Consider the following 23130-nt stretch of genomic DNA (forward strand, 5'->3'; position numbering starts at 1 on the left):
TAAAATCGCGTACTACAAATTGAGTGTCGGCTGATTTGACCACGGCGATCCGAGTGTCGGCTGGCTTGACCGCAGTAACAAGAGCCCGCAGTCTATGAGTCCCGTCCTGCTATCCAAGAGGCATTTTGATAAGGTAAGGTTACAACTGGATCTTCCCGTGCCTGAGTGAGATGCATACACTGTTTCAATTGAAGGGTACCAAAGAGGTAACGTAGATGTAAAGATTTTGCGCTAAAACCCCTTTAGTTGGTCTAAATAACCCCGTTGAGATCAGTTTCCCCTACCTAAACCTGAACCAAATCTTAACCTTGGGAAGGGGGCGCTACGGAATTTTTAAAGGAGGGAAACATCTAAACTTCTACATATCATCGGTAATCTGTTAATGATTCAATACGGACAACAATAGACAGCGCAGCAACACCACATGAACTCTTCTCTGTCACAGTCTCAATAATGGACCATTATAAGCAGTACCCAAAGGGTAGTGTGTACTGCAGGGTCATGGCATTAAATAACAGGTACTCACTTTATTGTGTTCACTCCTATGTCTTCAGAATGCTCCGGTTGATGAGTGTGTGTTGGCCTCCATGCGTTGGGGCCTGGTACCTGCCTGGTTCAAGGAGAATGACCCGAGCAAGATGCAATACAGCACCAACAACTGCCGCAGTGAGAATATATTGGAGAAAAAATCATACAAGGTGCATGCAGTTTAATGCACCGTAAAAATATATGATCTTTCCTGTTTTTTATGTCTTGGTCCCTGTGCTAGATGTATGCACACATAAGTGTCTAATCACTTTGCCATCTTCCAAAAGGACCCTCTGATAAAAGGGCAACGTTGTGTGATCCTGGCTGATGGCTTTTATGAGTGGAGGAGGAAGGAAAAAGACAAGCAGCCTTTCTTCATATACTTTCCTCAGACTCAGGGGACCACTTATAAGAAAACCAGGGATCAACCCACAACCTCAGCCTGCAATAAGGAGAATTCAGAGACAGTGAGCCCTCCAGAGGAGGCCTCCCATGACTTGACAGAGGTTCTTATTGGATTTTCTATAGAAATATAAGCACCATGAACATTTGCTTTCATCCAGAGTAGAAGTAGAGAGAATGCAGCTGTGGCGGAAGTTACCATGGCTTAAAATGTCCTGTGTGGGAGAGGAGTCAAAGCAAAAATGTGCATGTGTCCACCAGGTGTTTCTTTACCATTCATACCATATACAAACCCATGCTTCAGTTTTGATTCTGGTATTTGTGTAAAAAAATTACAACCATTCCAACAAAGTGTGTCACTTTTTATTAATAAAACCTGCTTATTCTTGTGGCCATACCACTCTGCTCTATGCTGTGGTTGCCAGGGAGGAGAAGCACCAGGGGAGTGGACTGGATGGAAGTTGCTAACTATGGCTGGAGTGTTTGACTGCTGGACACCAGATGGTGGAGAACCCCTTTACACATACAGTGTAATCACTGTTAATGCTTCCCCAAGCCTGGAAAGCATCCATGATAGGTATGGATAGTTAATGGGGAAATTACTTTTCATTTTTTTTCATTTGTGTTTGTATACATTTCTAAATTACTGTGTGGTTGTGATTTAGGATGCCAGCAATCCTGGATGGAGAGGAAGAAGTGAGAAGATGGCTGGACTTTGGAGATGTGAAGTCTCTAGATGCCTTGAAACTGCTCCAGTCTAAAAACACTTTGACTTTTCATCCTGTCTCTTCGCTAGTAAACAACTCCCGCAACAACTCTCCAGAGTGCCTTCAGCCAATTGATCTCAAAAGCAAAAAGGTATCGGATTTTTTTTTTTTTTTTTTTCTCTCACTGTAGTAAGAAAATGTAGTTCTTTAGTGGTTTAAGCTGACAAATATGACCCTTGATCCCCTAGGAGCCCAAGCCCACCGCCAGCAGTAAGATGATGATGAGATGGCTGACAAGCAGCACACCTTCAAAGAGTAAGGAGCCCAACACTTGTGAGAGTAAAGAAGAGAGCGAAAGCAAAAAGGTTCAGTGCAAGTCTACAGGAGCACTTCGGCATTGGCTTCAGGGAGCTAATAAGAAACCAAGAGCCAAATGAAGATATGAACTGGGACTAAAAACTCTGCAGTTTTTAAAAGAACATTTAGGCATTTTATCCAAATAAGACTTTGTAACTAATATTTTGACACTTTTTGAAAAACTTATGCTTTTGCTTACTAACTTTTAATTGCAATAAAAAAGCTACAGATATACTATATTTAAAATGATTAATAAATGTCACAAATAAACATTTACAAAGCATTCTTTATTCAAGAATTTTATTACCCTTATTACTTGAAACGCAAAGACATTTAGAAACAATGTTGATGCTATGCATTTATCATAATATAATGATGAATGCCAATACCCCCCTTTTTTTAAAGTTACAGTATGTATGCTTTTTTGTAATCTATAATGCATTTCAACGTTTAATTAACATAATACAGACAGTTAAAGATCCGATCAGTTAAAAGAAATGTCAAGCACTTTTGTTTTGCCAAGATGAGCAACGGGCAGTCAGATATGGAGATTTACAACACAACTTTTTGCCTTCCCTACACAATGATTGACAGATTTGCAAATATACAAAGTCTTGCAATAGTTGACAGTAAAGAGAAACATACTAACTAATAGCATCCGTTATGAATATTTATACTTGAGAAAAGTCTCTTCAGGACATCGGGTAGAATGACATGCTGTCTTAATTTTGTTCATTCCCACGTCAAATGTACCATGAATAACTTGATTACAAAATCAACCTTCATTAGGGACCGCACCTACATCAAGGAGCTGAGTTTGCATTCACACGATGTCCTCAACCTGAGCTACAATTGCATTTATTGTGGCTCCAAAATGAGATGTCTTCAGCAATTGTGGATGAAAAACAAAGTGCAAAAAAAAATCTGTACACACTTGTATGATGGACTTTTCATGGAACTGGATTTTTTTAAATTATTTGCCAATCAACAAAAATCAGCAGGCAGCATAATAATGTGACCCACATGCACAGTCTAATCTTTACTACTTCAGTTTTTTTTTATATATATATATATATATTGCATGAGGTTCAGTGAAACCATGGTTACATGTTTTCTTTGATTTAAACAAATTTAAGCCACAATACAAATGAGTAAAATGGGGGGAGCAGTGTTTCCTCTATTCATGCCACAGTGGCGGGCCACGAAAGTAAGAAAACTACCACTGCTAAAGAAACTGATTTAAAACAAACAAACAAACAAACATTAGTTTTCCAACTTTCACACAAACATGTAGAGATAATGCTTTGATTTATAACTTGAAGTATCCAAGTAAAAAGCAGTTGGAACCAAAACTGTGTGTGAAAGCAGCGATACTGTATATTTATGGAACTGAAAATGAGGTTGGCCCAAACCACCACCGCCATGAAAAAGTACATAAGGAAACACTGAACTAATAAGCATCGTACAGGTAAATTCCATTATGTTTCTCTAAGGTGTTCTTTGGGCTAGGAGACTCGTATTTTATAGAAAATGTGTTTTGTATACATAAGGTGAGTGCAGCATGTCTGTGTGTAGTAGTATACTCAATGAGTTGGATGCTGCTTGTATGTTGGACATTAAGGATTAACACAGTGGGCCATGGGATAAGGGATGTATAGACAAGGCAAGACAGGGTAGTGAGGGCCCTCCCTCCCCCCCCAGAAGATCTTCAGATTCCTCAGCAGCTGCAGGTCTCCGCTGACGGCTTGGCTCGCTCGTTCCTGTCCAGCTTTATTGGCTCAGGGAACTCGTTGTACAACTCCACTTCGGTCTCCTGAAATCAGACAACGTAGTTGCATCACCCAGCTCTCACAGAAACAGATGCTGATGAATGTTATTTCTCAACGTTCACAAGCCTGGGACAAACTGTTGGGATAGGATTTCCTGCTGGCCTCCGTTACCTGTTTGAGGGCGTTGCGTGCAATAGTCTGGAAGGCCTGCTCCACATTGATTGCCTCCTTGGCACTGGTTTCGAAATATGGGATGTTGTTCTTACTTTGACACCAAGCCTGTGCTCGCTTGGTTGTTACCTGAAACAAAAAAAAGAGCTGATGCTATACTAAGAAACATCGGACATGCGAGAATGATTGTTTAATCCATTTTTTTTTTTTTAAACCGTTAAAAAATGACTCACAACAAACTAAACACATTTCCTTGGAAAAAAATACAAGTGTTGCAGATAATGTCACCCGGCAAATATAAACGTGATCATCTGGACCCACCTGTCTGTTCTCCAGGTCGATCTTATTGCCCAGCACAACAAAGGGGAAATTCTCCGGGTCTCGAGGGCTGGCCTGGATCAAGAACTCGTCTCTCCAGCTGTCTAGAGTCTTGAAGGTGTTGGGTGCGGTCACATCAAACACCAGGACGCAGCAGTCTGCTCCACGGTAGAACGCTACACCTAAGGACTGGAACCTCTCCTGACCTGCTGTGTCCCAAATCTGAGACACAGAATAGAGAAGACATGATGTGTTTACATGCACAAAATAAATCAGATTATCCTAGATAAAGAGCTTAAGGTAATACTTTGACTGTAGTGATTACATGGTTCACATTAACCAGATCTCCCTAATTACTGACTATTTGTTCGATAGCCAATGAAGTCTGGAGTTATGCGAGTTGCCGTAAAAGCCAGCATACAAGAAACTAAGACTTTTTTTTTTAAACCATTAAAAGTGTTGTGTTGTTTGCCTTATCTTTTTTTTTTACTCAGCATCACAAGCCATAATAATAAATTATAAAATTAATTTATACTTTATCCCTCAAGGGAAATTGCAATGTTTTCACTCTGTTAGGATACACATTACACATATGTTTATGAAGAAAGAAACAGCTTTGTAGATTCTTTTTCCTCGTAGTCACCAAAGTAGATAGTAATAGTAATATGTCTACCTCTCAGCAAAAGCCCTTTTTCTCATAGTTCTCTGGTCATGTAGCAACAATTTCATAATTATTTGTTTCTATCGGTGCATAAACAGCCCAGTTTTCAAAAAAAAAAAAAAAGACCATGTTCCCAGCAGGGAAATACTTTTTTTATTCTGATTTTGACCTTAACTCCACTAACCACGGTAAAGCCTTAAAAAATGTGTTACTTAAAAGGTGCTCTAAGCGATGTTGGGTGACGTTACTTCTTGTTGACGTTCCAAGTATTTTCAAACAAAACGAGACTAGTTTGCCCCTTCCTCCTCCTCATCCCGTCCTCTCCCTTCTGTGCTTCCGCGCACAAACCCCCCCCCACCCCCGAATCTTTCTTGTTGCTTATTGGCTGGAACACTGTTTGTGTATGCTTTGTGGTGCAGGTGGACAGAGTTTGTTTTTGTTGCTGTTTGTAGAACCCGGGCTGTCTACAGAGGCCGCGTTTTTTTACAATGTGTTCTGGGGACAGGCGGCTCACGGACAGTGAGGAGATGTTTGCTGTATGTGACAACAAATGTAGCCTAAAAGACACGTGACATTACTTAGAGCACCTTTAATGGATATATAAATTGCTTTTACAGAACAGACATAGGAAGAAATTATAAATTTACTGTACACCATTAAAACTGTTGGTAGTCCATTGTTGAGGGGAATAATAATTAGCATGTATTTTTTTCAAAACAATGTATTAGCTTTTTATTGTATTGAATGTTTTCAATATGAAGATTGTGTTTCAATTAGATATAAGCCAGTATGGCATTCTTGCCTGTTTACAATTTCCTCAGTACCTGCATTGTGACCAGTCTGTCATCCACCATGACTTCTTTCGTCAGGAAATCCGCTCCTATTGTAGCTTTGTACTGGTTACTGAACTTCTTATTCACATACTGGTTCATCAACGAGGTCTTCCCAACTCTAAGAGAAAAAAAATGAATCACAGAACAACATTTAGAGCATATTATGGGCAGAGGCAAGCGAAACAGAAAAAGTCACTGTGATGTACTGAGCATAGATTTGTGAAGCACAGAAAACATCCCTTGCTTGCTGTATTAGAGTGAGCATATCAGACTACATTTAATACACCAATTAAGTGTTTTCTTTACAATAAACCATCAGGCATCCATCCTTAGTGTTGTCCCAGTCTTTTAGCAGTGAGGTTATGGCTCAACAACACTCACCCAGAGTCTCCGAGGATGATGACTTTGAGTAGTACTTTCTTCCTTGATGTCATTGTGCCGCAGCTATGAAGACCAAAAGAAAACAGATTAGAGGGAAAAGAAAACTCCTAATATAAGAAGATCAATGCTGGAGTTGCTCAAACAACATGGATAGAGCCATGCTGTAGTGATGACCCTTTTGACATTGGCCAAGAGATTTCAATGAAAGACGACAAGGCCTCTGTGCGTCTCGAAATACACTCCAAAGAAAAAGGCCTGTTCTAGGAATGAAACCAAGTTCAGTGTCTTACAAATGTGCGTTTCCTTCACTTCACAAACAAAGAAAAAATAACGGGTAAAACAATATGCTAGACCACATTGTACCATGAAGTTCTAAATTCAATTCACGAAACAAACAATTCCCTATGCCTTTTTTCCCTTTTCCAAAATAAATTGAACAATGCACTGCTAGGGCTGTTGAGCTATACTATTTCTCCTATTTTTAGCACCACAACTAGTTGTTATTGTTATACAGTGTTTATTTTGTGATATTTATGTTATATTTATACAAACTATCAATGGAAGAAACAACATTGTTTCATTCCAAGATACAACTATTGTACCTTTATAAAGCTGAACATTACAATAAAATGAAAACAAAAATGTAACACACCCAGTTAAACCAAAACATACTGGATGGAATCATGAATTTTTTTAATAGTTGCATGTCTATACTGCATTGCATCATAATGCCGCCCCACTTGAGACATTATTTGTCCTACCAAACAAGCAGGTGTTGCACTTCAATCATGATCTACACACAGACTTGACAGATTTTAATAACTACATATAATTGCTACAAATAAACAGCTCCAACATCTTTTGGAAAAACAGCTGCACTCATTTTAAGGCTAAACTATCCTCAGGTCTTCCTCAAATGTAGGAGTTCATCACCCATTTACACATCTATATTTGCTTGATCTAAGATCCCAATTGTTTTCATTACTTTCATATCATGTAATGCAGAACTGTGTCTTCTTCATTGATTTAAACAGCTGTAACCTTTCTCCGTGGTGCAATCGTTTTTTCTAAGTAATGTATAAATCACCACTTATAATAATGTAAGTTATAACTAGGCTACATTTCCTCACAGTTGGTGTACAGATTATTTTTGTACATAAATAATTGGCTGATTAAATATTCTCATATGCCAAGACACCACCAAGAATTTCTCAATTTGACTGAGTGTGCTTTTTTTATTAATAAACCACCTTATACTGCTGTAATGACCGAAGTCCAAACTCTTTTACCGACAGGCTTTGAATCACCACTATATTCGGGTTAGACTTTGGAAAAGGCAAAATTGGGGGGAACAAACAACAACACAATCATAGTTTTCTCCACACATCACTTCACGTTTAGAGCTACTGATGTTATTGAAAAGCCACGGCTTGAGTCCACATTACTGCCATTATGAGGCAAAACTAGCATAGAGCTATCGGTGCTGCTCTCATAATCTGCACCCCATGACACTGTGTCAGGGACTGATCACATGGTTTTAAAACACAGGACTAACGCAACCATGACTTGGCATGCATGATTAGCACAGCAAAATTCACACACCGGTAAAATCCATAGTTATGATAAATCTGTCGACCTGGTTGTTCGTATTTCCACTTAATTAACGTACGTAGAGTCCTAGCTCGATATTTTACCTAACAATCATAAAGACATCAAACACATTTGCAAAGGTTGCCAGGGTAGAATACACACAGTACATTTGGAGGTAAAAAAGATAAATAACAATATATAGATAAATAACGTTAAGCAAATGGAAAATAACGATGAAACATAGGTGGGGAAACAGTATCATTTAAGACTCATTTCAAAACATTTAAAGCCAAACGTTTTTACCGTGTCAAATAACGTTACAGTTAGCTACCATACATCAGTGACACTTCTTAATTTAAGCTAACGTTGGGCTAAAAAAAAAAGGCGTTATTAATACATGTAAAACAGTTGTCGTCAGCTTTATTAGTAATATATCGTTAGCAAAATCAATATCAGAAGTCACGACAAACCAACCTGGGCGATGATCCTGCAGAAATAAAATATCAAAGTGGACTTTTCTTCTGCCTCGGTTGGAAGCGTTAGCTAGCTAACGCGCAGCCGAGCTAACAGCTCCTATAAAGTCTGCCGTAAAAAAAACAACACGTTTAGAGCGTCGACAGCTAAATACTCTCTGATAGCTAGCCTCGCAGCTAACCCTACTTATCAAAATCAACACTGCCACTGCCGATGTATATCTCCCTTCGTGTAACAGAAGCGATTTAGTACAATGGTCTATTTCGCTCCGTTCCCGTTTGACGCTTGCTTTCCCTGTCAAGCTAACGTGCTAGCTGCTAGCCGAGTTCTGGTCACTTCCTCCAAAACAAGCACTGTCGGTGAGGGCTGACGTCACGCACTGGACACGCCTTGTTCCCATATGCTTGCTCCATAGGAATTTGAGAAGTCAATAACAATAACACAGTGTCTTCAGTTATAATACCCTATAGGTGTAATAGCATTTCTCTGTCAGAAGATATGCGTGGTCACACAGCAGCCCTACATGGCTGGTACGTACAGCTCACAATTCCATACTGCTACAGTTTAAAAAAAAGCTATAACTGTCATAAAACAAACACCTAACAGCTGACATTACACTACTGAAAACTACATTTGAAACTACCTATAGCATTAAACCACATAACCACTTTTTCTTTTAGCATTGTATAATTCAGTTGGGCAGAATTCACCAAAGCATGTTATTTTCAATCCTCTCTTTGCTAATCTAATCTTTTGTCATTTTTATTGGTTTGTTGATTGTTTTTTAACTACATTTTTTTTTAATGTTGTCACTTGGTCACGTTAAGTTCTACTCTGTTCTGCTGATTGTGTGTGTGTGTGTGTGTGTGTGTGTGTGTGTGTGTGTGTGTGTGTGTGTGTGTGTGTTTGAAGGAAGGCCGACCCACTCATCACTCACTGTAAACCAAATCTAGCCTACCTAAATAAACGTACCTTGACCTTGACATTAACCAGGTAAATTATAGCTTGAAAGACACTGTCTCAAGCTGGTTATTGATACAGTATTTATTAGATTCCCCATGCTTTCTCCCACTGTAAACCAGGAGGACCAAAAATATCTGGATAAAGTAACAGTAACATAACTACCATAAGTGTTTTCCTTATATTTTGTTTTAGAGGACTTATATTTTATTAGTTCCACCCATTTACATATTTTTCCACAAGTCTCTTTAGAATTTAACAGTGTCTTTAAAGGATAGGTTATGTCGCAGAGCTGCCTGTTCAGACCCGTTGACTTCACTGGGTTTTCAAGTGGGCCCCCCACCTCACTGGTGTTTTGTCAACTAACCCACGACACCTCAATGGGGCTTGACAACAGAACCAGCATCCTGGAACTGCTCCCTTGGCCATTCAGGACTTAACCCCTCAGCTCTGGCCCCCGCACCCCTTGCCAGCCTGGTTTAACCATCGCTTGCTCCTCTTTAACTAAAGCCATCTGGATGCTGTCTCTACCTGCTTTGATATGTTGTTCACCAGGTTACTGCGGGTTGCCCCTCTAACCACAAGCATCCCCAATGCACTCCACAATGACTGTATTGGGAACCCCCTTCAACTCACCCCCACCGGTAGATTCCAGGTTCTCCAACCCCTCTGCTGGCTCTCGAAGATGAGGGACTGATACTTTTCTAACTTGCGTCCTCTTCAATCCTTTTCTCCCAGGGTATACTGTCAGCTCCATAGAGCCACCTGCCTTGATGCCTGGGACCAGAGCACAATTTTTGGTTGGAGGTTGGTGACGGCAATCTCCTCTGGAAACTTGAGTTGCTTCCGAAGTCAACTCTCATCTCCCAGTCCTCTGCTATACCAAGGATTCCTAAACATCTGTCCTCCTTGCCTGCCTTTTACCCAAGCCTGAGAAAGCCAATCAGGGGGGGCTTTTGTCTTGGACCTTGGTTATTTTCTGCTTCATCTCCTTCTCCAGTCCATGCAATGTGCAAAGGACTGATCCTCTGTCAGTCTCCATCTTTGGAGGTTTGTTGGTACTGGCAGTACATCGTACATGGAGCTAAGGAGGAACTTTATCCGATGCCCCTCCACGTTCCAGATGTCCTTCCAACTGAGGGATCTTCATTGGACACTTTTCCACCGGGTCCAGATGCCTTGCCGTTTCATGGCTAATGCCCTGGCTTGTCTGCTCTCTTCCTCCACAGCCCGAAGCTCCTTCTGCACCATCCCTTTCTGGTCCCTTGCCCTTGCCTCCTTCCAGCTTGCTTGGGTGATGACTCCCAGGCCCAGCATCCCCTGGCTTACCAGGCCCATGATGCCTGCGTGTTGTATGCGCTCCTCCACTTCCTGCAGAGCTCCACTGGCCTTCCACTTCCACTGATACTTTCTCAAGTTTTAAAGAAGATAAATGACAATTCAACATTACAGATAAGTAAAATGGATTTTAGTAGAGGTTTCACAGGCTGTGATCTACCAGTTGTCCACCTGGTGCTGGAAATGTGGCAGTAATGGTAGTAGTGGGGGCAACGTCTACATTCGGTCCTCAGTTTTTTTTGCAGTAGGCAGGAATGTCATCATTGTGCTATTCCTGTGAAGCTAACCTTTCCAGGGTTTTTAACAATAGTGCACATCAGGTTAGTTGATTCCACACTGTTGGACTCATCCAGCTGTCTGTAGTGCTTCACTTGAGGCCTCTGCAAAGGTTTCTCTCAGTCAGCATGGACTCTGCTCCACAGATGCTGGAATCTGCTAGGGGGAAGAAACAGGGCTCCTCTATAGGGGCGATGGTCCTGGTCTAACTGCTGGTACCATCTGAGGGTGTATCAGAATCAGGAACAACCATGAAAGGTTCCTTAATATAAATAAATAATAATAATTTACAATAATGTGGATTTCCTATCTGGATTCTGAAAACTGTTTACCAAGCATTCATAACATTAAAACGTTGTAAATGGGTATAACAATACCCTAAAATATGGGCTCCATTTGGTCAGGGGTGGTCAGATGTGAAAGGTGGGATGTGTGGAAGTGTGCTTCCATCACAGTGTGGATAAATATAAGGATATGGCTTAATTCAACTGCTAAAGTGACACCAGGTTTAAGGCTACATGTGAATAGAGGAGCGGAAACCCCCAGCACCTGGACAGTCAGTGGCCACTTCTTACACATTCATTTACATTTTTGTAATTTAGCAGATGCTTTAATCCAAAGTGACATATAAGTAAATTAAACATTGTTTTATTTTTACTCAACAGATTTAACAATTCAGTTACCAAATTGTCATACATTTTTTTTATTGGAATAAAGTTCACTGAAGTATCCAGGGATGTTTAGTCCATCCTTTCCAGCAGGTGTACAGTGTCTGGGTGCTGGACTTTTGTGTAATGTTGAGTTTAAGGACTTCTCAGGTTTCCAGCTAGCTCTATTAGCAACTTCCATGTTCTCTCTTGGTCATGTCTACTATACTATCTGAGTATTTGATGATGTCATAGGCCAATATATTCATCCCAACCAAGCATTGTTAAAAAAGTATATATATATATTTTTTTTATTGCGCATGTAAAAAGTATACAGCCATAAGTGCATACAATGCAAACAGGTCAAATACGCCAGGGGAGATACAAAAATAATAATATAGTAAAAAGAAAACTCAAACTCAATTTACATAAAGCATTTGAAAAGTGGGCTAAGTGTGTGTGTGTTCTAAAAGCCTTCTTATTTTTTTATTGATCTCTTCATTGCACTCATGCCTTTATTGTTCTGTTAATAGTATGTATATATTGTGTGTATATTTTTTGTTTTGGTTGTTTTGTGTACAGTGTGAGCATCAATGCTCCAAAGAAAAATTCCTCTTATGTGTCCTCATACCTGGCGAATAAAGCTGATTCTGATTACTGCAACAGGCTATAGTAGAAATACAGTGTTTAATGTGAATGGATAGCTCTATGAAGTTAGGTGTTTTATTTTGGAATTTGGATTCATAAATGTAAAATTTGGTCAAAATAAAAATCTGATTGATTAAATAAAATAGAGAGGTGAGATGTGTGTTGCCAACATGGACCGATACAGTCTATTGTTGCCAACCACGCATCGCGCGGTGTAAAGAGTGCGCCGTGACGTCATCACGTCGGACTGAATGAAGCGTCATCCTTTCTGATGTAGAGCGGCACAGCGGCCTTTCTTTGCTGCTCTATCGTACCCTCATTCTGTTCGCTTTTATCCCAGTATTTCAGCTCTGAATTTCTCTAACAATGACTCGAAAGTCGCAAATTCTCGCCGCTTGCCTGCTGCTCCTGGCTGCTGCGAGCTCTAAAGTTTCAGCGGACGGTTTGGTGAACGAGGACGTGAAGAGGACAGTGGACCTGGGCACTCATCTGGCCAAGATCACCGCGGAGATCGTGCTGTCCAACCAGGGCCATTCAGCCGTCCACAGCTTCACATTAGCGGTAGAGGCTGACCTGGCCCCGCATCTGGCATACATCGGAGCTTCGGTAAGCTAACACCAGTGAATTAAATAACGCCAACATGTCTGCCTGGAACCTGCTCGCTAGCTTTAGCCTGTTAGCCAGCGTATAGTACGTTGCTCATTTCTTAACTGTGCAAAATATTGCTGTTCTCTCAAATGTTGCATTTACACAAAAATTATAGCAGCATTTGTGCACATGCTACGCTACCATACGATGTTACAGTGTGCTCACTGAATGCATGAAATCCCAGCTACTAGCTTGGCTTATTGAGTCAATGAGTCCTGCAGATAGCTACTAGTTCATCATGTGATGTTATATTAGGCAACTTATTGCACGGTATTGCCATCAGCTCATTTGCTGTGCGCAGAAATGTACCAAACAGCGACATCTCAACCTAGATTAGATCAATTAGTTTTGAATTGCTAAGGATGTGGGTAATACCATGTTAACTTCCGCAACGCTGCACGCTCTGTGCTGGCTGAATGACACGTATAAGCTGGGCAGCTCACTTCCGCGTGTGACTGCGCAGTCCTGCCCCCTTCCACTCTTTCACTAGGTATGAAACTGTCTGTTAACGATGCTCTGTTTTTAGACAGAATAATAAGCTTCAAACGGATCCTTGAATAAACTATTATCCATTGCATTCTGTATTTTTCTTGAAAGTGTTTTTCTTTCAAATAGAGTATGCTCAAACCACCATATTTCCACAGGTGAAGGGTGATGAGGAAGAGGATGGCACACTTGAACTCCAACAGACAACAATTCAGGGCCAAAGGTATGAGATGGGACTCATCATTGTCATCAAACATTCTCAAACCTGTACAAGTAAATTACCATTTATCCTAGGAAATACAAGACTAACATTGTTGTCCCACAGTTCCTTGCTCCAGCAATCAATACCCGCAACCCAAGCCTTCCTGTAAAACAGATTTGTTAGTCTATTGACTTTTAATATAAAAAACAAATGGGGTTGATTCTAAAACAATACTTGTTAGAACACTAATTAATGAACATTTAGCTCATTTTGGCATCTTTTCATGTACTATGTAATGTATAGTATTAAAACAACTCCTCCAAAACATTAATTCCTGAAAATTGCATTTTGTCGTTCCAGAGATGTTTTGCAACAGCATGCACATTTATCTTACTTATGCTCATCTGTCATTTGTTCCCATACAGTGGGGTTTTTTACAAAGTGCAGCTGCCCTCCAATCTGGCGCCAGGTGCTCAGCTGAAAACGAAGGTGGAGATGACATTTAGCCATGTCCTGCAGCCCTTCCCCACACACATCACACAGGCTGAGCGCCAGCTGGTGGTCTTTCAGGGGAACCACTACCTGTACTCCCCGTACCCCACCCGCAGTCAGACCACGCGTGTTCGCCTAGCCTCCAAGACGGTGGAGAGCTACACCAAACTGGGTAACCCCAGCAAGAACGATGAGATCATTGAATATGGACCTTTCCGTGATGTGGCTCCATTCAGCGAGGTACAGCTTTGACCAGATTTGATAAGCATCAAGTGAAGCTGCGAGAAAGTTGCTAAACGTTCAGTTGTTGTTCTTTACTGTCCACAGGATACACTGAAGATCCATTACGAAAACAACTCACCTTTCCTCACCATCAGTAGCATCACTCGGACCATTGAGGTCTCTCACTGGGGTAACATTGCTGTGGAAGAGACCATTGACCTGAGGCACACAGGGGCCGTCCTGAAGGGGCCTTTTTCACGTTACGATTATCAGCGGCAGTCAGACAGCGGCATCTCATCTGTCAAATCCTTCAAGGTGTCTTTTAAACATAAAGCTCTGTCGTCTGATTTTGTTTTTATTGTTACGGTAAAAATGAGGATGACTATATGCTTTCTCCTCAACAGACTATCCTTCCTGCCTCGGCCCAGGACGTCTACTACAGAGATGAGATTGGCAACATCTCCACCTCCCATCTGCAGGTTTTGGAAGACTCAGTGGAAGTGGAGGTCAGGCCTCGGTTCCCCTTGTTTGGAGGCTGGAAGACCCACTACATGGTTGGATACAATTTGCCCAGCTACGAGTACCTCTACACCCTAGGTAAGTTGACCTCTGATAACCTAGTATTTCATTGCCAGGCCTTCCTCCACAGCGCTGCGGAGGAGGGTCTGGCTAGTCCACACAGCATTCCGGGTTCGGAAAAAATTTACTCTGGTTATTGGCATGTTACATAAACCAAACTATAAACCAATCATCATCTTGGGTGGCGCCAAACGGAGCCCCAGCGCAGCTGAAAAATAGCCTCGGGAAGGAACTTATTTTAGTGGAACACGTGTACATTCAAAAGTTGTTTTAGTCATGCAACTGAAAACTCAGATTGGACAGATAGTCTAGCTAGCTGTCTGGATTTACCCTGCAGAGATCTGAGGAACAGTTAACCATAGTCCTCATGATTTGACCAGAGTTAAAAATGTCAACACAGAGAAAGCAAAAGGTACTGGACATCCGCCCGAAAAGGACATCCAGCGGAATTTCTGCCAGTGTTGGAGCAATCCTAGAAGTTGAAAGTTGTGGATATAGACTACTGACAACCTAACTAAGCCAAACATTGGAGAAAACTTTGATTGATTTGATACTTGTGTTTTAAAAAGGAGAATTCTGGTCGATTTCAACACCTGCTATAGCTAGCAACCAACAGGTTTAAACAAGTTTTTAGCACGTTTTTTTATTATGTTCAAAATTTCATTAAAAAGTGCCTACCCTTGTGAAGTGATTACTTCCAAGTGAACACAGTGAATCTGACTGCAGTAGATGCGTAAGAAATGCCTGAAAGTTGGGCCAATTCAGCTGTGTTTAGTCCCTGTGTTGATACTGCGAGGAGTGCTTCGTGGACTGTCTACAAACTACAACACTGAAAAAAGATACAAACATTTTCAAAAATAAAAATAGGCTTATTTTTTTTAAAGTGCTGTAGTACAACAAGCAGAAGACAAGTTATAATTAAGGTAAGTTTGGAGACACTAACTTATTTAATCATTAGATTTAAAAAAAATGTTAAAGTTCTAAAAAAATTAAAGTTCTAAAAACACGTTTTAAACTCCCCCTGTTCAAGCCTGTTGGGTGCTAACTCTAGCAGGAGGATAACACGGTGTAGGCAGCACCGATAGTTTTTGTTTTTCTTGCTACTGACAGGACTCAAAATGTACAAACAGGTAAGGGTATAGGCTGATAAATGAAACAACCAAGGTTGCTCAGTGGCCACCGCAGCAGGGCAGATTTACAGTTGCTTGCTGTCATCATGATTCAAACCCAGGCTTTCCTTTCAGACTGAATCCCAGGGTGTGTTGGTAATGTGTCACATCATTTTATTTTCTAGGTGACCAGTATGCACTGAAGATGAGACTAGTTGACCATGTGTATGATGACCAGGTGATTGATGCCCTCACTGTGAAAATCATCCTGCCAGAGGGGGCCAGGTCAGCGTTTTTTAAGCAAATCTCCAATACGTCAGATTTCGAAGAGATTTCTGCCATATTTGATGCTGATTTCTCATATTTTCCCTGCCATGTCCTACCAGAAACATCCACGTGGATACACCTTACAAAATTGATCGCAAGCCAAACCAGCTGCACTATACATATCTGGATACCTTTGGCCGACCAGTGCTGGTCGCCACTAAGAACAACCTGGTGGAGCATCACATTCAGGATGTTGTGGTAAGACAAACGGTAGAAGAGGATGGTAGTTTGGGCATACATACACATTAATTACCAGCAAGTAGAAGATTGCTTTGACTAACATAACATGTTACTGATGCCACAGCGTGTCACAGGGTGTCCCCGTGGCTTATGGGTTAGAACACAGACCACATAGTTCTAAATTTGGCGGTGAATCTTTGTTGCATGTTGTTCCCCATTTCTCCTCTTTTCCCATACGTTTTCTTATCTAAGAAGCATAAAATGTCCAAAAACTATTGATAGGAATTATAATATGAAATGTGAAATTATATTCAAATCAAAGTTAATAAACCTCTTTTGTGATTCCCAGGTTCATTATAACTTCAACAGGATCCTGATGCTGCAGGAGCCTCTCTTGGTTGTAGGGGCCTTCTACATCCTCTTCTTCACTGTCATCATTTATGTCCGCCTGGACTTTGCCATCACAAAGGTAGAAGAGCATTTATGTGTTTCTTCTAGGAATGTAACGGAATGAAAATTTAATCTCACGGTTATAGTGACCAAAAAGATCAGGGTTTTCTCGGTATTATCACTGTATTTTGTGTTCAGTATGTTCAGAAAGCACTGATAGGCCTACACAAGCTGAAATAGTTTCAAAAAGTGTAACAGTGTGTATTATATAAGAGTTATAGAAATATAGGCAATAGGCTTGTAAAAACTATTGAAAATTGGCTACTGAAACACTGGCCAGCTGTAGGGTGTCCGGTAGGAACTTGATCCAGAGATGTCTGACTTTGAGAACCTGGAAGATTTATTTAGAACTCCAACATGAAGTTGTATTTGACGTTACATGTGAAGTTAGATGTGGTTCTTAAATTTAAGCAAATAATAATGTACATTTAATAAGCATTTGACTTACTGTGAACATTATTTACCAAAACTAAATGGTGTAGCCACCAGCACATAACATGAAACAGTACCAAGAATTACATTCATTCTCTGTAATAATTAACAAATGTAACATATTGCTCAGTAACACGAACTGAGAAAAAAAAGATGTCTATGACAGCACATAGAGCTAGAACAGAGCAAACTGTTATACACCTTTTAATAGCTAAGCAAAGTGACTCCACAGTGCTAGTCTGTTTTACTGACGATTGCTAGCAAATTGCCCTAACAACCTGAATATCAACACGTGGCTGCACAAGTAATATTAAACAATCTGCACATCTATCAGGTATGCAATGAGAAACACAGCAACAGCAATATTATCTGCTCAATAATATATCTCTCTGTCTCTCTCTCTCACTCCAAAAAAATGTCATATTGTAACACGAGCTAAACTTCCACATCGTAGCAGAACACTTATTGAAGATAACGAGGCAGTATAACCCATGACAGTTTAGCTACAGAATAGTTTAAAGTTACGTTCTGGGCTACATGCATCACTTCAACAAGACAGAATTTGGGAAAAAGTTAATTAACAGCTTTTACATTCGGTCCCCTTCCACCGCGAGGGGAATCGGTAATCCACCGCGTTAATGTGGATATTTTGAATGAAAAATACACTGGTAATCGTTACATCCCTAGTTTCTTCAAAGGCAGCCTTGTTTTCTGTTGGCCTTGTTTATCCTTTCGCTCCCCTCCTTTAGCAAATATTCTACATACTTCTATCTTCATTCAATTCTTGTCACTTCACATTTTCAAATCTGTCTGTCTTCTTTGATCAGGACCCTGCGGCTGAGGTGCGTATGAAGGTGGCCTCCATCACCGAGCAGGTGCTGACTCTGGTCAACAAACGTCTGGGACTGTACCGACACATGGACGAGGTGGTCAATCGCTACAAGCAGTCCCGGGACACCGGGGCGCTCAACAGCGGCCGGAAGACTCTAGAGGCCGACCACCGCACTCTCACCAACGATATCGTCACACTACAGGCTCGCCTCAAAGCCGAAGGCTCCGACTTGGCTGAAAAGGTGAGTGACGTGTTTGAGAGCACAGATTTAAGTGGCGTGAATTAATTAATTCATTCCATTTGTACTTATAAGTCAGATTTTCCAAGGTCAAAGCTGGAAACATGCCCCCTAACTTCTGATTACCGAGCTTGGAACTTGGACATTGGACAACCTCCGAGTACCCAAACTTAAAAATCCATGGACATGTCACGCTGTTTGTATGCACAAAAAAAGCAGCGTAATGCGTTTTTATAAACTGGCACTACAAACAGTGGCTAACCTGGCTAGAGCTAATGAAAGCGATGAAAATCCGACTTGTAAATGGAACGCAAAAGCCTCAAATCGGGTGTTACGGCATTCCTAGCTTCGGCTTCTGAGTTCTGAGGTAAATGGAACACAGTATAATCTGAAAGTAGAGTGACGTTAAGGCCCCTGTCTGTGCTCTAAGGTCGGGGAGGTGCAGAAGCTGGACGGCCAGGTGAAGGAGCTGGTGTGTCGCTCCTGCCAGGAGGCCGAGCGGCTGGTGGCGGGCAAGGTCAAGAAGGAGGCTTACATCGAGAGCGAGAAGACTCTGACTGGCAAGCGACAAGAGCTCGTCAGCCGCATTGACAGTCTGCTGGATACCCTCTAAACTACTCCCGTCACACACACACAAACAGACACACACCACCCCTGCAACAACATACAACCGACTGTTTGTATGATTGAGAATGCTATGTGACACAAATGCTTAGACTTTTTTTTTTTATACCATCAGACATGAACAATTAACATCTGATCTTCTAGTAGTGACTGGTTTATCCAAACACTCGTGCCTTGTGATAAACCTAAGGTCACTGCGCGCCCAGCTCTACAGCAGCTCCGTCACAACTTTGGGCTTTTATTGTTTGTCAGTTTTTGAGTTTGTTGAAATACGCTTGCTTTGTCACACTGCTCAAACTTGACTCTTCCATTTTCATGTTCTCGACTTTGTATTATTTTACCCCCCCTGTTGAATATGTTGGTTATGGGACTTTTTTGGAAAACTAATAAAAGGGCCCAAGTGTTTCCGTTCTCATGTCTTTTCTCACTAAGCCGTATTCTAAGATTAAATCCCCTTTAGCTCTTAAGAAGGTGATCTTCTTCCAATCGTATCTCTTTTGCATTCACAACTTTTTTCTACTTGCCCCTGAATGTTTATATTTGAAGAAAAATTGTGAAGCTTGAGTTCTGTGTCATCCAAAACACTTGTTTTTGATGTTCCTCAGTCATATTTTCTACATTTTGTATGATTTCGTTTTGTAAGTGGTGTTTTTTGACCAAGAGATTAGTGAATACATGAGATTAGCTTGTGAGAAAAGACATGGGAGATGGGACACAAATGTTTGTGAAATGGGCAATGCTGTGGAAAGCTGTCAAATTTGAAATAAAGTTTTGAGAAACTTATCATTTAGCATGTTTTTTAGAAGACACACCAGGTGTATAAAGATGGACAACAGAGTTTTAGTTTACAGCTCGGGTATTATTTCATTTGAGGAAGCAGTACCCTAGGTTATTCAAAAGAGGGCGCACTTGGGTCAAGAACCAAAACTCTGGAAAGCTTTTCTTTCCCTTCAACAAAACTACACTGCCATTGAATATTCTGCTAACATATAGATTAAAGTATGACATCCTGAAATCACAAACCAGCTACATATGCACTTTGACTGGTGCCCTGTTTAAAACTGGCACCTCAGAGGGAATTTCCAGCACATTGTTGCACTCCTTGTTTTCGAGTAACCCCACCTTTTAACTCACTCCTCCCCAGCCAGCAGAGACCTGCCGTGATCAGTCAGAAGCCCAGGATAAAACATTAGGGTCAGTCTGAGGTCGGCAGGGGTCCTGGCAGGTCATTTCCTGCTCCATAATAACAGGCTCCATTCCCCTCACAATGATAATGTTAACATATTGTATGTGCCATACAATAATCATTCTGAAAATACACAGCAGGGGGAAAGCAAAGACAATGTCTGTTAGCACTGATGCTCTGGGCTGGTGGAAGGCCACACAATAGCATTTTTGTTTGTGTGTTTGTACTTAAGTGGAGATTTGGAGCGATGAGAGTTCGGAGAGCCGCAGAGTCTCATTCTCACACTGCTGCTGCTCCCACACGTCCACCTCAACACCAGTGACTGTGTCGAACAAAGCGCTGAGCTCATGTCTGCTTGCCGTTCTGCAATGATGCTATCAGCTCACTCTGAGTTTGAGTGATGGACTGACATGATTGAAGGATTCCTTTTGGGGTCTGTAAAACCTTTTTAAATGTGTGGCTTTATAGAAATAATGATTGGCCTTGGAAAAACTTTCTTTAAAATAAAAGAACCTGAATTCATCAGCATGGAGATTCATAATGATAACACAGCAGTTTGAAAATTTGGGGACCAGAGCCTATATTTATTAAACTGATAACAATATATATTTTTTTTAACTTAAGTTAAAAATAAATGTGAAATACTTAATTGAAACTCCAATTCACAGTCTAGCTTGTAACCAATTTACTTCTGACTTTTATTTAACAGAGCCTCATAAGTATCTTGGGCTGGTAGGTTATAGATGGCTGTTGTCCAGAGCTTAGCATGGGGCTTTTGAGATCTTTTTTTGAAATGACAGTACAATATTGGCCAATATGACCAATATGTACAATTCAGAAAAGATTAGGGGAATAGAATAAAGCTAATATGATTCATCATAAAACTCCATGCATTACCACTGTGTTATTAAATAAACTGTATTGCATGTATTCTCTAATGTAAGCTACCAGTAGCAAACAAATGAGATTTCAATTCATCCGATTTCCTATTATTGAATCCCTATTTGTATTTTACATATAATTAATATGTATATTGTTTAGTTATTGTGTCAATTGTCCAAAAAAAACGTGACGTTGAAAAGAAAAGTATTTGAAGTTTTAAGGCACTTTGCAAAACTGTAACAGACGTTATAAAAATGTTTATGCATTATTACATTTTATGCACCTAAAAAAGCATTTAGACACCACATTGTATGTTTGGACAATCTGAAAGGCATAGAGAAAACATCTCACAAAATATGTTTGTTGTTTATTTAGCTTTTTGTCTAATTGAGCTAATGAGCTAGTTGCATGAATTCATATTTGAGCAAATACAGGGAAAATGGGCTTTTAAGGGTATCTCAGTCCCAGCAGTTTGGTTTTTAACTCTGTGTGTGTGTTTCTGGTAAAACAGATCTGAGTGTCAGTCAGATTTTGGTCAAACCTTAAATACTGAGGAGTTATACTCCTGCATCATTGAGAGCGTCCTGACGGGGGAACATCACTGCTTGGTACGGAAACAACATCAAACATGACTGCAGGGCCCTGCAGGGACCTTTTCATTATAGCGACACAATTAGCTGAAATTGTATTTTTATAGGATTTCACATGACAAATACATACATTGATTGATAATTCAATTTTAACTAAAACTGTTGTTACTGTTTTGGCTTTGTGGGGCAGAACAGTAGGCTATTGCTTCTCTGTCTGGCCATTCATTCTCAGCGCATGATTAATAATGTGATCAACTGTGACTAGCAGTAAGTCCTTTGATAAATGTGTCTCATTTGTCAAAGTAATTTTACTTAGTGGTCTCTTTAGTGTAATTCTTAAAGGTTTGATAAATACAGGCACATATCCTAAGTAAGAAGCGAGGTCTTTAATTATGCAATGTGTTGTCAATTAACCTAAAATAGGCCACATTCAAGCCCTCCAATTTCATGAAGTCACTGAAAAATCTTTGAATTAGGTTTTAGAATGATGCTGTTTTTAGCCATTGACTATTACCTGCATTGCCACTGAATAGATAGATCCTTTATGGTCCTTTACCAAGGAAATGTGTTGCCACTGTCTATACAAGGCCTCACATAAATACATAGATAAATGAAGACGGCGCTTGTCATCCCACATCATTTTGCAATGCATTTGATTCCCAATTTGACTTTTCTATCATTGACAGGGTATTGTCCTGTGAGGTACTGGTGTTTGCTTGGTTGGTCTTTCAGAGTTTTCACTTCAGGCCCTGTTCTATGGCTCAGGATGTGATTACCAGTCGCAGAAGAACTGCGGTTTATCTGTTGGCGTAGGCCGAGCAGAATACTGTTTAAACCGGAATTCATGTGAAGCACTGTATCCTGATGTGGCAAACTGTGTGAGAGTGTGTGTGTGTTTGAGGTGGATGAGGAGGCTTGTGCAGGGTGTTGAACTGGTTGGGCCATGTGGTTGAGCTGTCATGGTCCCCCCCCTCAGGCATGAAGTTGATTATTATCTTCCTTCCCTGAAGTATAGTAAAGATGCAGATGTTCTTTCTTTATCTGCCAGAAAAATAATGAATATGCAAAAACCTGTGGAGTCAAACTAGGTATCAGTTGAAGGCATAATCCTCAAGCCCTGGGCTTTGTGGCGTTGTGGTGATTGATTACATTGAGGGCTCACCTGCAGTTCTCTCTCCTCTTAATCTTTCTCGCTCTGAAATACACACACTCACAAAGAGAGAGGCAGAAGTCACCAGTCAGGGAACAATATCCTGCTCAGAAGACCCTTCACAGCACACTCTCATAAATCACTGAGACAGTGCCACCACCCTCACTGTCATGTTGTGTTGCACACACACACACGCATGCACGCACACACACACACACACACACACACACACACACACACACACACACACAACATACATTTATTCAATTCAGTCAATCTAGCTATCCAGCCATGAAAGGATGTCATCGAAAAGAAGAAATATGACTCGAATCTAAACTCAAAACTTGCCCTCAAACACGCCTCACCTGCGTTGATTCCCTCTGGCTCTGCTTAAAACACACATCCTCACAACAGCCGCTCTGTGTCCTGCTCGGCCCTGGC

At 40.8% G+C, this 23130-nt stretch overlaps 3 protein-coding genes across 3 annotated transcripts in view; 2 read left to right on the forward strand and 1 right to left on the reverse strand.

The window, feature by feature from the left end:
- hmces (5-hydroxymethylcytosine binding, ES cell specific) overlaps positions 1-3246 on the forward strand; it is a 3782-nt gene extending 536 nt beyond the window's left edge. The window contains exons 2-7 of the mRNA XM_034868403.1: positions 77-133; positions 555-698; positions 816-1034; positions 1356-1507; positions 1596-1788; positions 1886-3246. Coding sequence (XP_034724294.1) covers positions 77-133; positions 555-698; positions 816-1034; positions 1356-1507; positions 1596-1788; positions 1886-2074 — 954 coding nt within the window. The 3' untranslated portion in view covers positions 2075-3246. The remainder of the gene's footprint in view (positions 1-76; positions 134-554; positions 699-815; positions 1035-1355; positions 1508-1595; positions 1789-1885) is intronic.
- Positions 3247-3529: 283 nt separating this feature from the next.
- rab7a (RAB7a, member RAS oncogene family) lies at positions 3530-8542 on the reverse strand. Its single transcript, XM_034868408.1, has 6 exons — positions 8192-8542; positions 6128-6190; positions 5738-5864; positions 4256-4474; positions 3935-4063; positions 3530-3807 (listed from the first exon to the last, which is right to left on the reverse strand). Exons 2-6 carry the CDS (start codon positions 6178-6180, stop codon positions 3712-3714), a joined length of 624 nt encoding a protein of 207 aa, XP_034724299.1. The 5' UTR covers positions 6181-6190; positions 8192-8542; the 3' UTR covers positions 3530-3711.
- Positions 8543-12296: 3754 nt separating this feature from the next.
- On the forward strand, positions 12297-19664 carry rpn1 (ribophorin I). The gene is made up of 10 exons (XM_034868370.1): positions 12297-12666; positions 13353-13417; positions 13822-14128; positions 14216-14425; positions 14515-14707; positions 15984-16083; positions 16185-16323; positions 16655-16774; positions 18015-18260; positions 18688-19664. The coding sequence occupies exons 1-10, from the start codon at positions 12427-12429 to the stop codon at positions 18868-18870; spliced, it is 1803 nt and encodes a 600-aa protein (XP_034724261.1). The 5' UTR covers positions 12297-12426; the 3' UTR covers positions 18871-19664.
- The last annotated feature ends 3466 nt before the right edge of the window (positions 19665-23130 follow it).

This window comes from Etheostoma cragini, chromosome 4 (genome assembly GCF_013103735.1).
Source record: "Etheostoma cragini isolate CJK2018 chromosome 4, CSU_Ecrag_1.0, whole genome shotgun sequence".
NCBI classification, from domain to species: Eukaryota; Metazoa; Chordata; class Actinopteri; order Perciformes; family Percidae; genus Etheostoma; species Etheostoma cragini.

Coding starts and splice junctions, on each gene's coding strand:
- rpn1 (XM_034868370.1), top strand. CDS start 12,427: ATGACTCGAAAGTCGCAAATTCTCGCCGCTTGCCTGCTGCTCCTGGCT. Junction 16,775..18,014: donor TGGACTTTGCCATCACAAAG/GTAGAAGAGCAT, acceptor TTCTTTGATCAG/GACCCTGCGGCTGAGGTGCG. Junction 18,261..18,687: donor GCTCCGACTTGGCTGAAAAG/GTGAGTGACGTG, acceptor CTGTGCTCTAAG/GTCGGGGAGGTGCAGAAGCT.
- rab7a (XM_034868408.1), bottom strand. CDS start 6,180: ATGACATCAAGGAAGAAAGTACTACTCAAAGTCATCATCCTCGGAGAC. Junction 4,475..5,737: donor ACAGACTGGTCACAATGCAG/GTACTGAGGAAA, acceptor TCTGTGTCTCAG/ATTTGGGACACAGCAGGTCA. Junction 4,064..4,255: donor TCGACCTGGAGAACAGACAG/GTGGGTCCAGAT, acceptor TTTTTGTTTCAG/GTAACAACCAAGCGAGCACA.